At 41.6% G+C, this 16982-nt stretch overlaps 4 protein-coding genes across 5 annotated transcripts; 3 read left to right on the top strand and 1 right to left on the bottom strand.

The window, feature by feature from the left end:
* Positions 1–437: 437 nt before the first annotated feature.
* ccdc47 (coiled-coil domain containing 47) lies at positions 438–4618 on the bottom strand. The gene is made up of 13 exons (XM_052048270.1): positions 4459–4618; positions 3668–3969; positions 3346–3447; positions 2820–2994; positions 2565–2686; positions 2170–2235; positions 1946–2047; positions 1714–1824; positions 1545–1630; positions 1407–1465; positions 1193–1302; positions 898–1065; positions 438–793 (listed from the first exon to the last, which is right to left on the bottom strand). The coding sequence occupies exons 2-13, from the start codon at positions 3959–3961 to the stop codon at positions 713–715; spliced, it is 1476 nt and encodes a 491-aa protein (XP_051904230.1). The 5' UTR covers positions 3962–3969; positions 4459–4618; the 3' UTR covers positions 438–712.
* A 990-nt stretch (positions 4619–5608) lies between these two features.
* Positions 5609–9568, top strand: dcaf7 (ddb1 and cul4 associated factor 7). Of its 2 annotated transcripts, none has more exons than XM_052048239.1 (7): positions 5609–5993; positions 6205–6363; positions 6749–6860; positions 6929–7047; positions 7189–7398; positions 7669–7786; positions 8108–9568. In XM_052048239.1, exons 1-7 carry the CDS (start codon positions 5856–5858, stop codon positions 8281–8283), a joined length of 1032 nt encoding a protein of 343 aa, XP_051904199.1. In that variant the 5' UTR covers positions 5609–5855; the 3' UTR covers positions 8284–9568. The 2 variants fall into 2 exon arrangements, with proteins under 2 accessions (XP_051904199.1, XP_051904200.1); XM_052048240.1 differs by having other exon boundaries at positions 5610–5993; positions 8111–9568.
* A 564-nt stretch (positions 9569–10132) lies between these two features.
* rusf1 (RUS family member 1) lies at positions 10133–14070 on the top strand. Its single transcript, XM_052048236.1, has 13 exons — positions 10133–10506; positions 10582–10659; positions 11023–11137; positions 11206–11251; positions 11565–11597; positions 11673–11778; positions 11977–12078; positions 12364–12434; positions 12502–12686; positions 12766–12823; positions 12909–12973; positions 13046–13222; positions 13294–14070. Exons 1-13 carry the CDS (start codon positions 10360–10362, stop codon positions 13377–13379), a joined length of 1269 nt encoding a protein of 422 aa, XP_051904196.1. The 5' UTR covers positions 10133–10359; the 3' UTR covers positions 13380–14070.
* LOC127589186 (uncharacterized) lies at positions 14002–16783 on the top strand. Its single transcript, XM_052048237.1, has 10 exons — positions 14002–14147; positions 14230–14431; positions 14863–14895; positions 14977–15198; positions 15344–15397; positions 15561–15593; positions 15686–15919; positions 15986–16089; positions 16435–16600; positions 16663–16783. Exons 1-10 carry the CDS (start codon positions 14083–14085, stop codon positions 16732–16734), a joined length of 1185 nt encoding a protein of 394 aa, XP_051904197.1. The 5' UTR covers positions 14002–14082; the 3' UTR covers positions 16735–16783.
* Positions 16784–16982: the final 199 nt, after the last annotated feature.

Here is a 16982-nt window from a genome sequence, read left to right as displayed (position 1 = left end):
CCCGTGCTATTTAAGTAATTTAGCCCCATGGTCGAATCTGTGTTTTTAAGTCGAACAAGCGCGGAGCGTCCTCTGGTGGCTCTCTTCTAAAATTAAATACTATTAAAATAAAATGTAAAAAAAACAATTCAACAAGATTGTTGAACAGAATATTCTAACTATAGTTAGCTAAAAATTGAAAAATAGACAATGACTGATCAATAAAAAATGCATTTGGAATAAATAGCCTAAATAACTTGTGATAGAATGTATGTGCTAAATGTACTTTAGGACTATACTATGCAGTATAATGTAATATGATCATGTTGTTCATGTGCCAGGGTGGTGCCGTAATGCCAACAAATTTAGTTCAACTTGTTGACATAAAATGTAGCACAACGTCACACCCTTTCCAGTCCTCAAATAGCGTATGTCTTCCTGTCAATGAGACAAAGTACCAGACTCTAGTGCACTTTATTGACGTGTTCGCAGATATTCATTCAAAACAGCCTGCAGAAAAGCAACCTCACAGCGGACATAATTTAAAACGTCATTGAAGAGTATATTAATGCGATGATTACAAATCAATGGAACCCAGTGGTGTTGCTTCAAATGTAAAAGCAGATGCAGTATTAAAAATCCACCAAGACAAAAACATGATGATGCAGTGAAGTGTGCTGATAAGATGATGACAAAATGTCTTTTGCGACGTCCACTCGTTTTTGTGCGAGCTTCACATTGCTTTCACTTTGATCTGTTTCATCTTCATCTGCTTCTTCTCGATCTTCTTCTGCTCTCGTCTCTGAGCCGCTTCCTGAACAAACGAAAAGGATGCAATGTTTATTGTTGGTGACTGTGTGACCCTTTGGAAGCAAGCAGAATCAAAAATAACAGCTCTGGGCGTGGTTGTATCGGCACCTCAAGGCGGCGTTGTCTCTCTGGGTCCTCCTCGTTCATGATCCTCTCCTTCTCGGCCCGCTTCTTCTCCTCGCGTCGGGTCTGCGCGGCCTCCTGGCGCTGAGCGTGCGTCTGCTTCAGGAAATTCTCCTCCACGCGGGCACGGTTGCGATCTGCCTTCATTTTCCCCTGCGGGACGAAGGAGGGCAGCAGGAGGACTCTTTAGTGCTTTGCAACCTTCACATTAGTTTAGTCTGAATTTGTGTTGGGTGTGTTTATTTGTTTGCATGTATTTGTTTATTGTGTGTGAGTCTACCTCTCTGTTGAGACGCAGCTTCTTGACTTTATCAATGCTGTAGATAACCATGTTCATGAGGGGCAGGAGAGCGTCCATGTCTTTGGGAGAAGTGTTGCCCATTCCAGGCACTACATGATAGACACAAAACGGATTAGAGACCATGACAATGACAATGACAATTAATGGCATGGTCCATCAGTGAGTGTTGTAGCAAAGACGAATAAATGATGACCATTAAATGTAAACAGCAAAGTCTTCTTTGTTTCAGGTAGCTTTAAAGGCTGACCCTCCCTGAAAAGCAACACGGTATGAATATCAGACAAAACTGCTGTAAATTGTTAAAAAAAAATAAAATTAATATGATACTCACTCTTGCATAACTTTTGGACCAGAAAATTGGTCCGAAAAATGGATGGACTCGATCTTGTCGGCGTGGTTGGTGATATAATGAACCATCTGTGAAACACAAGCACACGGAATAATAGATAGAAGCAAAACATTGTACTATTAAAAAAATAAAAATAAATCATAATCGTTACCTTGTTGTCCATCACGCCATCCGTGACCTCACCCATCTCCGTTAGAATAGCCAAAGAGTCTGGAAGGCCAAACTTGGCCCCGGACTTTGGCTTGTCGCCGCAGAACTCACTCTAAACAAAAACAACAATTGTAGCTTCCACTGATAGTTTATGTATGCTTTGTGTCTTTCTTGGATGATGCACATGGCGACTAATTGGGGAATGGCATCTACTGGAGGAAAAAGGTATTTACCAAGTCCTGCAGCTCCTTCTGGAGGCGGCCCATCGCCTTCTTGGTGCCCACAGCAAACACAAACGTGTCCATGTCTTCATCATTCAGAGTCACTTTGATTTGCTATGCACAAAACGATGAAGACACACAGTATATTTGACAATGACACAACTATTTGCGCTTTCTCGCTACACGTAGCGGATATTATGGGAATGCGTTAACACTGCTGTTGACTTGATACCGACCACTTGGTCACAGGTGGGCCTCATCATCCTGGCCAGAACATTGAGCAGGTCCTGTCTCTTCAGGAACTGCAAACGCAAAAACACGCACCATTAAATGTGACACAAAAACACATTATCCAACACACACGCGTCACTAGCCGCACACTCACAATACTACCTCCCCACGCACTATACTAACACCCCCGCAAACACTACAGTACTCCACCCAACTCAGACCCACGCGAAATCTGGCTTACATATTACCCCCTTCCATATACACAATACTAATGCTACACACACACTACCCTCCCACTGATGCACTATACTTACCCTTCCAAACTAAAATACTAATACACACCAAAATACCACACAACCCCATACACAGTACCACACACACGCACGCCCCGGTCCTTTACCTTGAGCTGTATGAGCATTCCCTCACAACAGACACGTCCAGAGCACCACAAGTTGTAGATATGTTCATTTTCCTGATTGAGCTTTCCCGTGCTCACTGCGTCTTTGCTGGTGCCGTCGTCACCTGTGCGCACAATCATCCATTTCCAGTTGTTGTTGCATCACCATAGTATATATATATATATATATATATATATATATATATATATATATACACACACATATAATAATAAAAATGGTGAGCACGGGCAACTCACCAACAAGAGCAAAGTTGCTCTCTAGCAGCTCTCTGTGAGAGTTGAACCAGGAGTGAGCCAGGCGGCTGTTCTTGTTCTTGCCGATGATGTAGTTCATGATGTAGGCCAACAGGCCCGTCACCATCAGGATCTCCATGTAGTAGCTCTCCCAGCTATTCTGAAGATGGGCTGGAACCTGAACACAAGCAAACAACAAGTCTCTATTGGGGAGGTGCAGGGACAAGATAAATAAAACCTGGTGGATAACCTTTGAAAACATGACTGGAGGTTCAAAAATGATTTTTAGAGATCTTGCTTTAAACATAAAAATTAATACTGTGATCGCGCTTTATTTGTTTAAAGATAATTCTAAAGTTAATAATGCCTTGCTTTAAACAGTGTTAAGGAGTGTTAAAAAAACAACAACTAAACTTTGGCCCAGTTTTGAATATTCAGGATGCATCTGATAACTATACTGTGCAGGCAAAAGAAAGAAAAGTGACGGCAATAATCTAAAGAGAGGCTTTCAGAGTTAAATCAGATTTACCGTATGGATTATGAGGGGGTCTTTCATGGGGTGCCCAGTCTTCTCCATGTCGCCAATACCCTCAAACTCCTCCTGGTCATATTTACTGTAAATGTCCTGATCCTGAGGAAAACATATCAGAAATGTGCATTAAATATAATTTCTGAAACCTATTTGTATCAAAGTTTAAGTAACCACAAACAACAATATATTATAGCCCCCCCCCCCCTCCACACAAGCACGCAACCACCGTCAGATGCACTAACTTTTAAAAAACATACTCCTACTCTACTCCCCTCGACACACACGTACACACTACTGTACTCTCACAAGTGAATCCTACTTGGGCATCCGAGTCATCAAAACCATCTTGGCCATCCTCCAACTCCACTGTGGCCTCGTTTTCATCCTCGTCTTCGTCAGGTCGCAAAGAAGGGCTGCCCCGAGCAGGTGGCGGGGCGGTGCCAGCCTCGGGCACTGCATCATCGCTCATATCCTCAAATTCGGCAAAGTCGTTGTCGTCGAAGTCAGCCAGGTCCTCGCCATCATCAAAGTCTTCATTGTAGCGTCCACCGGAGACTGGAAAGGCCAGGAGCAGGAGGAGCAGTGGAAGCAGCAGGATAGATAAATGTCGCATGGTGGAGCCTGCAAGAAAAGGATTAAGTGATGTAATCATCCAAGGTTTATCATCTTTCTTATGTCTTCCTGCAGTACATTTGATCAGGACTTGTAAACAACCCCACCTCTGTGTTTTGTCATTCAATTGAGCAAATTAGAGTACAATACTTTAATTAGCTACCTTAGTAGACTCTTCAAGATCAAACTGTGTCTTACCTTACCTTAGCAACGTATTCGACGAAGACACGTTGTCATAATACAGCTAATAAAAGTGTAGCGTTGCTTATATGCACAATTTCATCTTGGACACCTGTCAGTGTCAGTTTTTGTGGGATTGACTCCCTCAGCTCACACGTAATCAGACCCCTGCACCCTACCATCCCCCCTATCACTTTCTTACGAACCAGCTCTGCCGATAGCATGCTAACTAGCGACCACAAGCCCGAGCTCACAAATGAAAAGTGACACCAAAACACTTATTGAACAGATTTAAGTACAATAATTCTAACAGCTTACCAGACCCTTCCTGTTGGGTTCGCGTTACGATAACTGCTCTCAAACAGTCCTCAAATATTCTAATTTATTGCAACGGGTGGCTGGAGGAAGCCTGACACGGATTTAACCTCTCAAAGTAAAACTACGGCGGCGAGACTTCCTTTGTCAACGCGAGAGTTTGGGCACGACAGCAACGCAAGCTGACGTTGGACAACCAAATGGCAAGACAGCATAAATAAATTCTTATCTATCATTCATCCCTTTTCAACACTGCTTATCCTGAAAGATGGTTGCGGGTCTTGCTAGAGCCTACGCCAGCTGACTTCGGGCCGAAGTGGGGGACTCCACCCTGACCTAGGTCGCAGGGCACATGTTCATATCTAGACGTTTATTTTAACTTCAAATCAACATAGGAACAGGCTGTTTCAAAGTTTAAGTAGCGCCGTATAAAATCCAATCTTATTAAAATGAAACCCCTGAACGATCATTTACGTGGCAGAGTTATCATTTAGGAGAGATATACAAAACAGAAAGAAAACTCAAGATTTTCTTCCAAGTAATTATGATTAATAATTACTCTTGACCAGGGGTCTCCAACGTGGTGCCCGCGAGCACCAGGTAGCCCGTGAGGACCACACCAGTAGCCCGCCAGTGCTAGGATTGTGATTTGCTCGTAGAAATTATGATTTAAAAATGCAAACATGGGCAGTATTATAGATTCTATAGCTACCTATTTAGCTATCTAACTAGCTAGCTACAGTATACGTCTAGCTAGCTAATGTTCTAATATTATTAAATTTAATTTGTACAAATGTTATTTCAGACGCGTATCAATTTGGTAGCCCTTCACACAATCAGGACACATGAAGTAGCTCTCACTCTCAAAAAGTTTGGTGACCCCTGCTCTTGACTATGTGTTTAATACATATTTACAATGTTGTAAAATGTATTAGTAGCATGGCATTATTTGTTGTTGGTTTGAAAAGAATTCGTTAAGACATGCCTGAAATGTTTTATATTGAAATCAATGGTGAGCATACATAATTATAAATGAGGGTAAAATACACACTGGTGTCAATAATATTTAAATGTTAAAAATGCTTGTTGATGTGAAAGAACTATGAACGTTTCCCAAAATATAGCTCGTAATTTGAAAAACGTAAACGGAAGTCGCCCACTAGTCATCAGCTAGCCTGACAAAGCTTTGTCGTTCTGAACGAGCTATGGCTGGCACGCTTTGTTGACTAAAGTGGCCGTGGTATTGTATTACATTAGCGTTTTTGCGACGCGACGGCAACCACCACTGCAATTTCTATTAATTATTCTTACGAGTTGAACAAAAGTGGTCGTGGTCGCTTCCCGAGGGGAGACTTATTCGCGGTTAGCTAACGCGAACGTGTTAGCTCCGCTCAGCTAGGATGTCGCTGCACGGAAAGAGAAAAGAAATCTACAAATACGAGGCGCCATGGACGGTCTACGCAATGAACTGGAGCGTGAGGCCCGACAAACGCTTTCGCTTGGCTCTGGGAAGCTTTGTGGAAGAATACAACAACAAGGTGTGAGCATGGTTTACATTATTTGAATTAAGGGTTGTTTGATAAAACCCGGGCTAAAGATAGCGGTAGATTGTAATGCTCATGATAATTTTGTGCAGCGGAGCAGCAATGCGTGATTAAATTGTGTCATTTTACTGAAAACAATGTCAGGTAACGTTACCTTACACCCTAAATTCAAATTAATCGCCATTATTTATGTGTCTGCGTTTAGGTCCAGCTGGTGGGTCTCGAAGAAGAGAGCTCAGAGTTCGTGTGCAGGAACACCTTTGACCACCCGTACCCCACCACCAAGATCATGTGGATCCCTGATACCAAGGGGGTCTACCCGGACCTATTGGCCACCAGCGGGGACTACCTGCGCATCTGGAGGGTACGTTGGGCGAACTCACCGTGCTTCAAGCCCCACTTGTCTGTTTATGCATCACTGACATTAAAGACGAATAGCGTGGTGATAACTATACAACAGGAAATGGTACTCCATGCAATGTGAAAAAAATCTATAATAAATGTTTAGCTACCATATTGATTTATCTTTTACAATATATAAACAAATTGATTCAAGTAAATTATTTTAAAACAAAAATAAAATGAATAAATATAATGGAACTGTGTGGTAAGAAACTTAAACAATCAAACTTTTTTGGGAGCAAATGCTCATTGGCTGGAATACAGAACAGAGTGGGTTGTACTTCTCTGACACGCATTTTCTTTTGGAGATGTAGTAACAAGTACTGAAAATATCCTCCATATTGCAGGTCAGTGACACGGAAACGCGTCTTGAATGTTTGCTCAACAACAACAAGAACTCAGACTTCTGTGCACCGCTTACATCCTTCGACTGGAATGAGGTGGACCCTAACCTGCTGGGTAAGAAGAAGAAGACGAATCTCAGGGGCTGTCTTGCCGAAATGAGATGTGTCATACCACCTGTGCAGGCACATCAAGCATTGACACCACCTGCACCATCTGGGGCCTGGAGACAGGGCAGGTTCTTGGCCGCGTCAACCTGGTGTCAGGGCACGTCAAAACGCAGCTCATCGCCCATGACAAAGAGGTGAGTGTGATCTAGGCTGGGCAATGAATCCATTTGAAGAAACCATTTATCCTTTTTTTTTGTAAAAGAAAAAAAAAGATACTTTATTGTAAGGCCATATTGCCCAGCTCAAGTGTTTTCATGCGATTTCCCTCCCCACAGGTGTACGACATCGCCTTCAGCCGGGCGGGCGGCGGTCGCGACATGTTCGCCTCGGTGGGCGCCGACGGCTCGGTGCGCATGTTCGACCTGCGGCACCTGGAGCACAGCACCATCATCTATGAGGATCCCCAGCACCACCCGCTGCTGCGCCTCTGCTGGAACAAGCAAGACCCCAACTATCTGGCCACCATGGCCATGGATGGCATGGAGGTCAGTCTTATACGCTATACAAACACGTTCAGCAGCGCAAATTACCTGGCATCAGAGCCATTTATTTATATTAACTGAATTGAAAATTAAATTGTTTGAAAAACGTGTTCGGACCTTTCAGGACTATATCGGCTTTTAATGTTTACAAAAACATGCTGACATCTTTGAAAACTAAATTGCCTTTGATATAAGTTTATGTTAAGTTCATGACCCTTCACTCTTGAGACCAGTGCGCCTCTGACAAGCCTCGTTGTGGTTTGTGCGTACAAGGTTGTGATCCTCGATGTGCGTGTGCCGTGCACGCCGGTGGCTCGCCTCAACAACCATCGCGCCTGTGTCAATGGCATTGCCTGGGCGCCGCACTCCTCATGTCACATCTGCACTGCAGGTATATCACACACCTACATGTTTTTTTTTTGTCTTGCTGATTTATTTCTTGAAAGAGGAGAGATTTTGTGTGTGTGTGTGTGTCTCCACTTGTTCATGTGTGCATCGTGTGGGGGCGTGTTTACTATGGATGTGTAGGATCGTGTGTGTATCTATGGCTGAGTCTACATGTGTGTCCGATGTCAGTTACAAGAATAACCTTGAACCACATGCTGCTTCACCAAGTCACAAGATGAGTTTGCACTTGCGTTTAGGAAAAAAACATGTATTCTACCTCTCGTTTTTTTTTCCTCCCCCTTTCTTTTTTTTTCCCCTCCCGCGGTAGCCGACGACCACCAGGCACTGATCTGGGACATCCAGCAGATGCCGCGAGCCATCGAGGACCCCATCCTGGCATACACGGCCGAGGGCGAGATCAACAATGTGCAGTGGGCTTCCACGCAGCCCGACTGGATCGCCATCTGCTACAACAATTGTCTGGAGATCCTACGCGTCTGAATGGGAAGGAGGGCTTTTTCCTCCCTGCTTCTTCCAGTGGACTCTGAGTGAACTGTTTTGAGTGGCTGTACTGTACTCTGCAATAAGCCTGGCTTTTTTTTATGTGTGTGATACAATTTTTCTTCTTCTTCTTTGTCTTCTCCACCTTCTTCTCCCCAGTGCGTTCCAGCTCTTTATTTATTCTGCTCTCCAGAGACAGACATCTTTTGTACTGAGGAGCTTCAGTTCCACACTGACATGAAAAGGAATAATTGCGCCACGAGATTTAGGATGGAAAATTTTCCATTAAAAAAAAAAGACAAATATTCTTTTAGAATATTTGTTAAAAGTTTGGAGCAGAATATCTGTCATTTTTGAGAGGGAAATAAAAAAGTCGAAGAAAAAAAAATCAGATTTTTCACGGAATTTGTCATTGAGAAGTGTAATATTAAAAAAGTTAATTCATTAAACATAAAATTTAACAGGCAACTCTCTTTCCAATCATCAGAAAATGTAGTTAATATTACGCTGTGATGGGCCAGCATATTTAACTTTGTCAGATATATCTTTTATCTTCAAAAGAAAATCTCAGACTTATTTCCTCAAGTGTGATTTTAAAAATTGCCTTTTTTGAAAATATCAGATTTGTTTTCCTTAATATTTCAATTACTTTCTAGCTATATGTTATTTTCTTGTAAATATTTTTTCTTTGTGGGAAATGCAACTGTTGTCTTAAAACTACATTTTTCCATCCTAGAAAATCTATGACTTTTAATCTGGTGGTATTAATAATGTTCCTTTTCAGTGTGTCCCTGATATTCCGTGGTATCGTAGTGCTTGGAACTAAGATGTGTGTGAGATGATCTTCATATTTTTGTTTGTTTGTATTGCGAAGACGGAATACAGATTCTACCGGGTTTTTCTACAGGTGGTACAAGTGTCGCCACTTTCACCTGTTCCATGGACAGCAGCAACTCCAGACTTAGTTCATTTCTTTGTAAACTCATTTGCTCATTTCATCACGTCCTGGCCTGTGCCGGAAAATTGACTTTTGTTCTCTCATGTTGTTCCACACGTTGAGATTGTGTCCTTGTAGCATGCCATTACTAGACAAGGGGGGAAAAGTGTACATACATATAAATATATCCAGCTAAAATGTCAGATAGCAAAGTGGTCAAGTTGTAGGCTGTTTTTCTGCATTAGGTCCTATGGAATTTGCGCTAATAATAAATTGTATTACTCCATTTATAAACTCGGTTTGTATTTATTGTCTATTTTCTATGTATTAAATCATGTTCTTCATTCATCCGTGTTTTTATTTATTTTTGTTCATTTATTCATCATTGGTTGGTGCCTTCCGTTAAATGACGTTGCCAAAGACTCACCCCAGTTTGTAATGCACCAATTAGGACGATTTGGGTGTGTGAACGGTATTTAAAGTAGCGAGGCGAATAAAAAACACATTTTACCGTAAAATACTGTAATTCATCAACTATTCATATAATACAGGTTAGTAAAACAGTAAGTAATCGTATTGCCTTGTTAATACTGTACACTTATATTAAGTGGCTGTAGCAAGTGAAATTGACCCGATTCCATTTTATACAACACCCCAACAACGCAAATGTGTCAGGTTATATTATTTTATAATTGCTACGTATCATTGCAGCGTTGTTTTCTCATAAAAGCAGAAATATATCAAGACTAGCCAGGGAGAGCTGTGGCAGTGTCCAGATGTTCGAAAGGACGCGGAGGAGAACTGCCCAATTGGCAGGTCAGAAGCCTACGTCATAAATTCCCGCCTGCATTTTACAATTCACCAATCAGGACTCCTCGAGTGGGAAAAGGCGGAAAGAAACAAGGTAAGGAAGTAGGTGGGAGGAGAAGTGTTTGACGTGTCGTTGTTATGCTGTTAAGACTCTTTAACAAAATGTTTAGAAATTACACATGCTATTTTATTGTATCTTGGGACAACCCACTTGAATTATTGTGTTAAGCAAACGAAATGTGATTGTGATTTATACATATATATAGTATATCGACACCAATTGCAGATCGAAAATTGGATATTTCAGGGGTTTCCTGCATCAAGCACAAATGGGGGACTGCGGTGCTCTTTTAGCCACAGAGAGGTACGGCAGTGGCGAATCGTGGCAGTATTTAGTAAAGGACGGAGTCCTGGAAAAGAGAAGGGACGGCGTTGAAGCTGAATCGAGAGGAAACTCCTTTGTTGGTGTTTTTAAAGTAAGGAAGTCTTACGAAAAAAATCTGTAGTTTTATTACATTTTATTTGACTCCGTAATTTTTCATATATTCCAGAGCGTATTTCTGCCTCAAGGGTACCCTGACAGTGTGAGTGGAGACTACTTGCAGTACCAGTTTTGGGATACTGTGCAGGTGCAGTACGATAATGTCTTGACTCAAAAAAAGATACATTTCAGTGACCATGCTTGAAACTTAAATTACTTATCTCAAATGAATTTGTCTAATGAAATGAATGGAAATGCCATTAATCCATTCCAGCGCATCAAAAAGCATTTTTTTTGGGGTTATATATTTTTTTATGTGATCAACTGCAATGGGGGAACAGGCCAGTCCGACCTGGCAGACCCAAACGTATTATGAAGGTTTGTTGTGAGCATCTGGCACAATCCCTCCCCTCAACTCCATCAACACGCCTTCTTCAGTATCGATAATGAAATCTCAATCTTTACGTTCTTGTCAGTTGCCACCCCTAATGGTCAACATCATTCTCCTCAGGCCTTCTCCAGCTCTCTGTCAGGAACGCTGGCCACACAGGCGTCGCTCAGAGGTGTCGGTGTGGGAAACCAGGAAGCCACAGTGGCTGCGGCCACAGTCACCTGGCTGCTAAGAGGTAAATAGAATCTACATTGTTATGCTTTTTGTAATATTGACACCCTTCAATTGTAATGTCTTTCTTAGATGGAACCAGCATGTTGGGAAGGATCGTCTTCGCCTGGCTAAAAGGGTAAAGCTCAGCACTGTGCCTTTTAGACAGATTAACGGGCCACATTTGGTCTTGGCATCCCAAACGAGTCTCTCTTTCAATACACACCAAGGTGTTTTTTTCATCTCCAGATTTATCGAAGCATGCCTTTAATGGATCTTACTCTGTGCACTCGTAACCTAAAATGCAAGAAATTGTCCCAAACGTGTTGATAACATGAAGAATATACAACCAAGGACTATACTCAAACCTCTCCGTGACTCATTAAAAGGATCGTCCAACTACATTTGTCCATCCAGTAAAAACTTTAACCATTTTGTTGTTATTCCTGCAGAAACAAGTTGGATTCTGAGGCCAAAAAATGGAGGTATGCTTAATACAAAAATGTTTTGTTTTTTAAAAAAATATTTCACAGACTAACCCTGTCTCAATGTTTGTCAAGGCTTTTTGCAGATATTCTCAACGATATTGCCATGTTTGTGGAAATACTCGCCCCATTTTTTCCTGCTTGGTTCACCTTGATTGTGTGCACGTCGGGCATTTTCAAGGTAAATCAAATAGAAGTAGTGAACATGAAATGGCTGAGGCCACTATTTCACCACAGCTAGTTAGATTTGTGAGTGTGAAAATGTATTTTTTTTCATAATGGCCATGGTTACACTGAAGTAAGCAGATGTATTTTACAATACAGAAATTGTCGTACTTTAACTTCTTTCTCACTGATAGTCGAAATGTGTTCTCTCCAGTCAGTGGTCGGCGTGGCTGGCGCAGCCACCAGAGCTGCTCTGACTGTCCATCAAGCTCGCCGAGACAACATGGCAGACATCTCCGCCAAAGATGGCAGTCAGGTTCTTTGAACATTCCTTTAAATATTTCTGAGTAATGGTATTTGTGTGGTAGAGCACCGAGTTCTAACACAGAATAGGTCAAGGAAGGTAGGAAGTGTACTACAAACTAATGATGTTATGCTTTCCGACAAAGAAGACAAAAAGCTAAGGTGACCCTTCGAAAAAGGGAACTTTTGATGTTGTTTTTTTCTGAAAAGATGACAAACTCTTGAAGTTACAGTTGCAATTTGCACAAAAACATCCCATTGAATATTTGATATTTCTTAAAACAAAATGTAATTCCAGGAGACTTTGGTGAATCTGGCTGGACTCCTGGTCAGTTTGATCCTCATTCCACTCGTCACGGACAACCCGGGGTAAAGTTCTAAGTGACCAGTTGTAATCCGAATTCAGATAGTCATTTTTTTCCCTCCCACTTGCCAGATTGACCATCAGCCTGTTCTTTCTCTTCACCGCCCTCCACTTGTTCGCCAACTACAAGGCGGTGCGTTCAGTAGTCATGGAAACATTAAACGAGGCGCGGCTCGCCATCGTGCTGCGACATTTCCTGCAAGACGGATATGTCCCAACGCCACTCGAAACCAATCGGGAGGAACCTGTCTTTTTTGGTATAAGAAACATGACTGCTGGCTGTATATTTTCAGATAATTGTGGAAGTAATAATTATATCTGTATTTTTTCCCCCAGAGTTTAGGAAAACATTACCTATCAAACTTGGTGTGAGGCTTCAGGAAGTTGTTCAAAGGTAACTCTCAAAATTAGTTTGACTTTTGGGCTGTCAGAATTCCACTTTAAATGTTTGTCACAACAATTTGACATATTTTTCTTAGCCCGGAGCAGTTCCGTTTGGCTTTGATGAGAAAGGACGCACCCTTCCTAATAGGCATTACAAATGGTACAAAAGAGTCCTTCTAAAAAGTGGCCTTCTTCGGTGCATTTTAAATCTCTTGTTTCTCTGTACTTCCAGGCTGTGTACAGGTATGTTTGTCAGCGCACGCACACACGCGAGATGAAATCAGAGCGATGTGTCAAGCTATTTGGCTCAGTGAGAGGTTGAGTCCATCAGGACGACATCAAGATTTCTGGGAAATGGTGCACAAGAGTTACATCTTGATAGACACCGAGTTTGACCGATTTCACAAAGGTGAGTTGACATGGGAATCTGTAGCAGCTGCTGTTTAGACTGTTTGATAAAACAATGGATTTGTTTGACAGGTGTGGAAGCTGCTGGATGGGACGTGACTAGAACACTGCTGGACTGGGATGAATGGAGACTGGAGTGGAAGCCTAAAATCAGATGAAAACATTCACAGATATGTGTGTCAGACAGATGAAGTAAAGCTGTCCGTAACCTTGTCTTTTTATTTCTAGAAAAAAAATTAAGTGTTTGTTTGAAATTAAATATAAAAGCAGTGTAGAAAGTTGTTTTGATGATTGATGGATGCATTGTAAAGCCATAAATGTGAATGACGTAGCTCGATTTGTGCCCCAAACCCTTCAGACGCGTTTTAAGATTGGCCTAAAACAACCAGGGTGAATGTTAAAAATTTGTTAATTATCATTTTTTACTAAATGCGTCTTAAGAAATGTAGGTTTGAATGTTAATTCGCCTCTACAAAAAAAATACACTGGCAGGCTGCGCTTGACCCATAGGAGGCGTTTTTAATCTGAAACACTCCTGAATAAACAAACGAAGAAAAAAAACGTAACTATAACTTCCGCCACAGGGTTGCTTTCTGTCCACGAGCATGGTTAAGATATATAAATCCGCATATCTGTCAGGTTAAAAAAAAGTATATTGTAAAATATATTTATATACTATGACTAATGTTCTGGTCCGTTTTATATATCCATTTTATAGCAAATCAGGGTTGACTGAATCCTTCCAACAGTCTTAATTTGAAAAGCGGATGTATTCGACGCTACGTTTGCCTACTTGATACCTTGTGCTAGCAAAACAAACACGATTTCAATAAACATTTCTGTGGTAAAGTTTTGTTCTAAATGGGTCGTTATAAGTGTGCTTACGAGTGTGAACACTCCGACGATGCCGACGAAAAGTATTTCAAGTGAGTTCGGCATCCCACTTTTTTTCTGGTTTCACCTTAAACCCAGTTGTAGTTAGGCTACAAAGACAAATGTGTTTCGTAGGTTCCCACTGTGCAACGAGCGACGCCTGAAGAAATGGCTCGCCAATATGAATTGGAAGGACTGGACGCCTTCACGCTTTTCTGTGCTGTGTAGCAAACACTTTGAGGAGCAACACTTGGACCGAAGTGGCAAGTGTGTTCAGCTTCGGGAAGATGCCGTGCCCACAATATTCCTTCCTCAAGACGAAGCCAGCAAAACCAAGGTTTGTTGATAATGCTAATGGACTCTGGGCATGGACCATACACCTATTCATCAATAATTTGTTTTTTGTCAATAAACATTCATTCATACATACATCTTCCGAGCCGCTTGATCCTCACTAGGGTCGCGGGTCAATAAACATTGCCTTGTTAAAATGTGAAAAAAAAAATTGCACCACATAAGCGGTAGAGAATTGATGCACTTTACTAGCCCAACTACTGATGAATAAGTAGATAAAAAATTATTACTTCAGTTGACCCCCGCATACTCGCAGTTTTGACATCTTCGTTTTCTGTGTTTTAATATAGAATTTTTGTACATTAAATAAATGCCAAGTTGACAAGTATCCCCCACTAAATGTGATGAGTTTATTTAATTCTTGAGAAAAGTCTGTTTTTAATATAGTAAATAGTGTGACTCATCTCATTGTAGACACCCAGCACTTCAAGAGGACGACAGAAAAAGGTGAACTTGACCATTACCTCATCAAAAGTGCACTGCTCACAGACTTGGATTCATTGTTTTTCCTCGTCTCGCCGATGGCAGCAAGTGAGCAGCAAAGCCTGGCAGACGAGTTCGGGCATGCCCTTGATGACCACGAGGCATGACATGCATGATGAAGAAAAATTTGTGAATGGCGAAGTGGATGTGAACGTGAATGTGGAGGTGCAGGAGGAGGCGCTCAGGTGGAGGATCATCATGGACCCGACCTTTGTCAAGATCGTGTCCCTGCCACATTTCTTCCATGGAGATTATTGTGCCAAGCAGGTGATGCACATGATGATGATGATATCATCACTACTGCTAGTCCTACCACGACTACTTTTACTACTACTGCTCTGACAACAATTACAGCAAGCACAACTGCTATTTCTACTATTCTCGTTTTTATGCACAATTATTTTGTCCTCAGCAGGATGTTCAGTGGGCACCCGACACAGATGTGCTTACAACCTCCACCAAGGAGGTTTGTTTGCAACTTTTCTTCAATTGAGAAAAGGCCTTGGAAGAGGTCTTTCGCAGTGTACATTTTAACTGTTTCCAGGGCATTTAATATTGATTACTAAACAAGTCAAGAATTCGATAAGGCGATTCAGGCCATTTGAACAAATGTTTTGTCTCTGCCGTAGACGGATGGCCTAAATCCTGAAAAGGTGATTGAGGTGAGTTTTTTATTTTTATTTTATTTTTTGAACAAGGGATCATATAATATGATCCAAATGTTCTTAAATAGACTTTGATTGGGTGGTGTCAGGTGACGGCGGCGTGGCAGTGGCTCGGTTTGGACGTACGGGGTCCTCTACCGCTGACGTACAATGGGCACAAATATGTGGTGACATTAAGCGACTACTACTCCAAGTGGGTGGAGGCAGCAGCCGTGCCGTTCTATCTCCCTACGCATGTCGCCAAGCACATCGCTGATGCCATTGGCCACTTCGGCTCACCACTGCGGATCCTGTCTAGGCTGCCCTGCGAAGTCATCGGGCAGGTGAGTGATATTAACATGTGACATCTTCAACATGAAGCAATGAAATAACATTGTAAATGATGTCAGATCAATCAAGAACTTGCCAGACAGCTGACAACCAGTGTGGCACTCGTAATTCAGCATCCGCACACCGGCGCCATTGATCTGAACACACAGCATATGATTGACAGGTTTGTATTATTATTCACTACACAAGCAAATGAGATTGTGATACCTTTCAAGTATCATCCCTGGCAATGTCTATGGTGACACATTATTGGTACTCAATTGCTTGAAAAGTTCATATTTTCAGTCAAGTATTTTCTAACAATGGTGTTTTTTAAGATGAGGCATTTTTCTGGAGGGGAAAGGAGTTTTTTCTTCTTTTTTTTTTACTCTGAAAAAAACCCAATTATCTGAGGAACAAATCAAGAACTGAAACATCTTGGATGAGGATATATTTTACACTGTTTTTAAACACTATTGTAAAGAGGGGGGAAATAAAAACCTTTTTTTTGTACTGTGTCGGCTCCAAGCATGGTGAGTGATCTGGTGGATGAGCACGCAACCGACTGGGACATCTTCCTTCCCGCCAAGGTGTTCACTTTATGCTTCCAAGAACACTCTCACACCAAAGAAAGACCTTTTGCGCGACTCTGCTGCCGCGATTCGGAACTTGTCCACTCTCCACTAGAACTGACCGTAAGTTTTCGTATGCAAGTTTTGTCTTAAAATGATCTAAAATATCTCCTCTTGTTTCCCAGTACACAGATGCACAGATCCAAGAAAGTACTTTCCTGGTGCAACATGGAGCATCAACCATTACACATATTTGAGTTGTATTTATTAATGCACAAATAATGCTCACTCTTTAAAAAAAGTATTTTGAAACAAGTTTCGAGTCATTCACTTTTTTTCAAAGTAAAACAACTGAGAATGGTCCCGCTCTGTGGATAGTTAACTCGCAGTCACCTTGTGGTCATACTTAAAACTGCACTTCACCATAAGATACATTATTTGAAACGAAGCCTAAGTGGTTATACAGCATTTTCAATTATGTTTTCAAAAGCAATGAATGAGGTAT

The sequence above is a fragment of the Hippocampus zosterae genome, chromosome 17 (genome assembly GCF_025434085.1).
Source record: "Hippocampus zosterae strain Florida chromosome 17, ASM2543408v3, whole genome shotgun sequence".
Lineage (NCBI taxonomy): Eukaryota > Metazoa > Chordata > Actinopteri > Syngnathiformes > Syngnathidae > Hippocampus > Hippocampus zosterae.
Note: the sequence above shows the minus strand (reverse complement) of the source record. Positions and strands in the feature narration are given on the sequence as shown.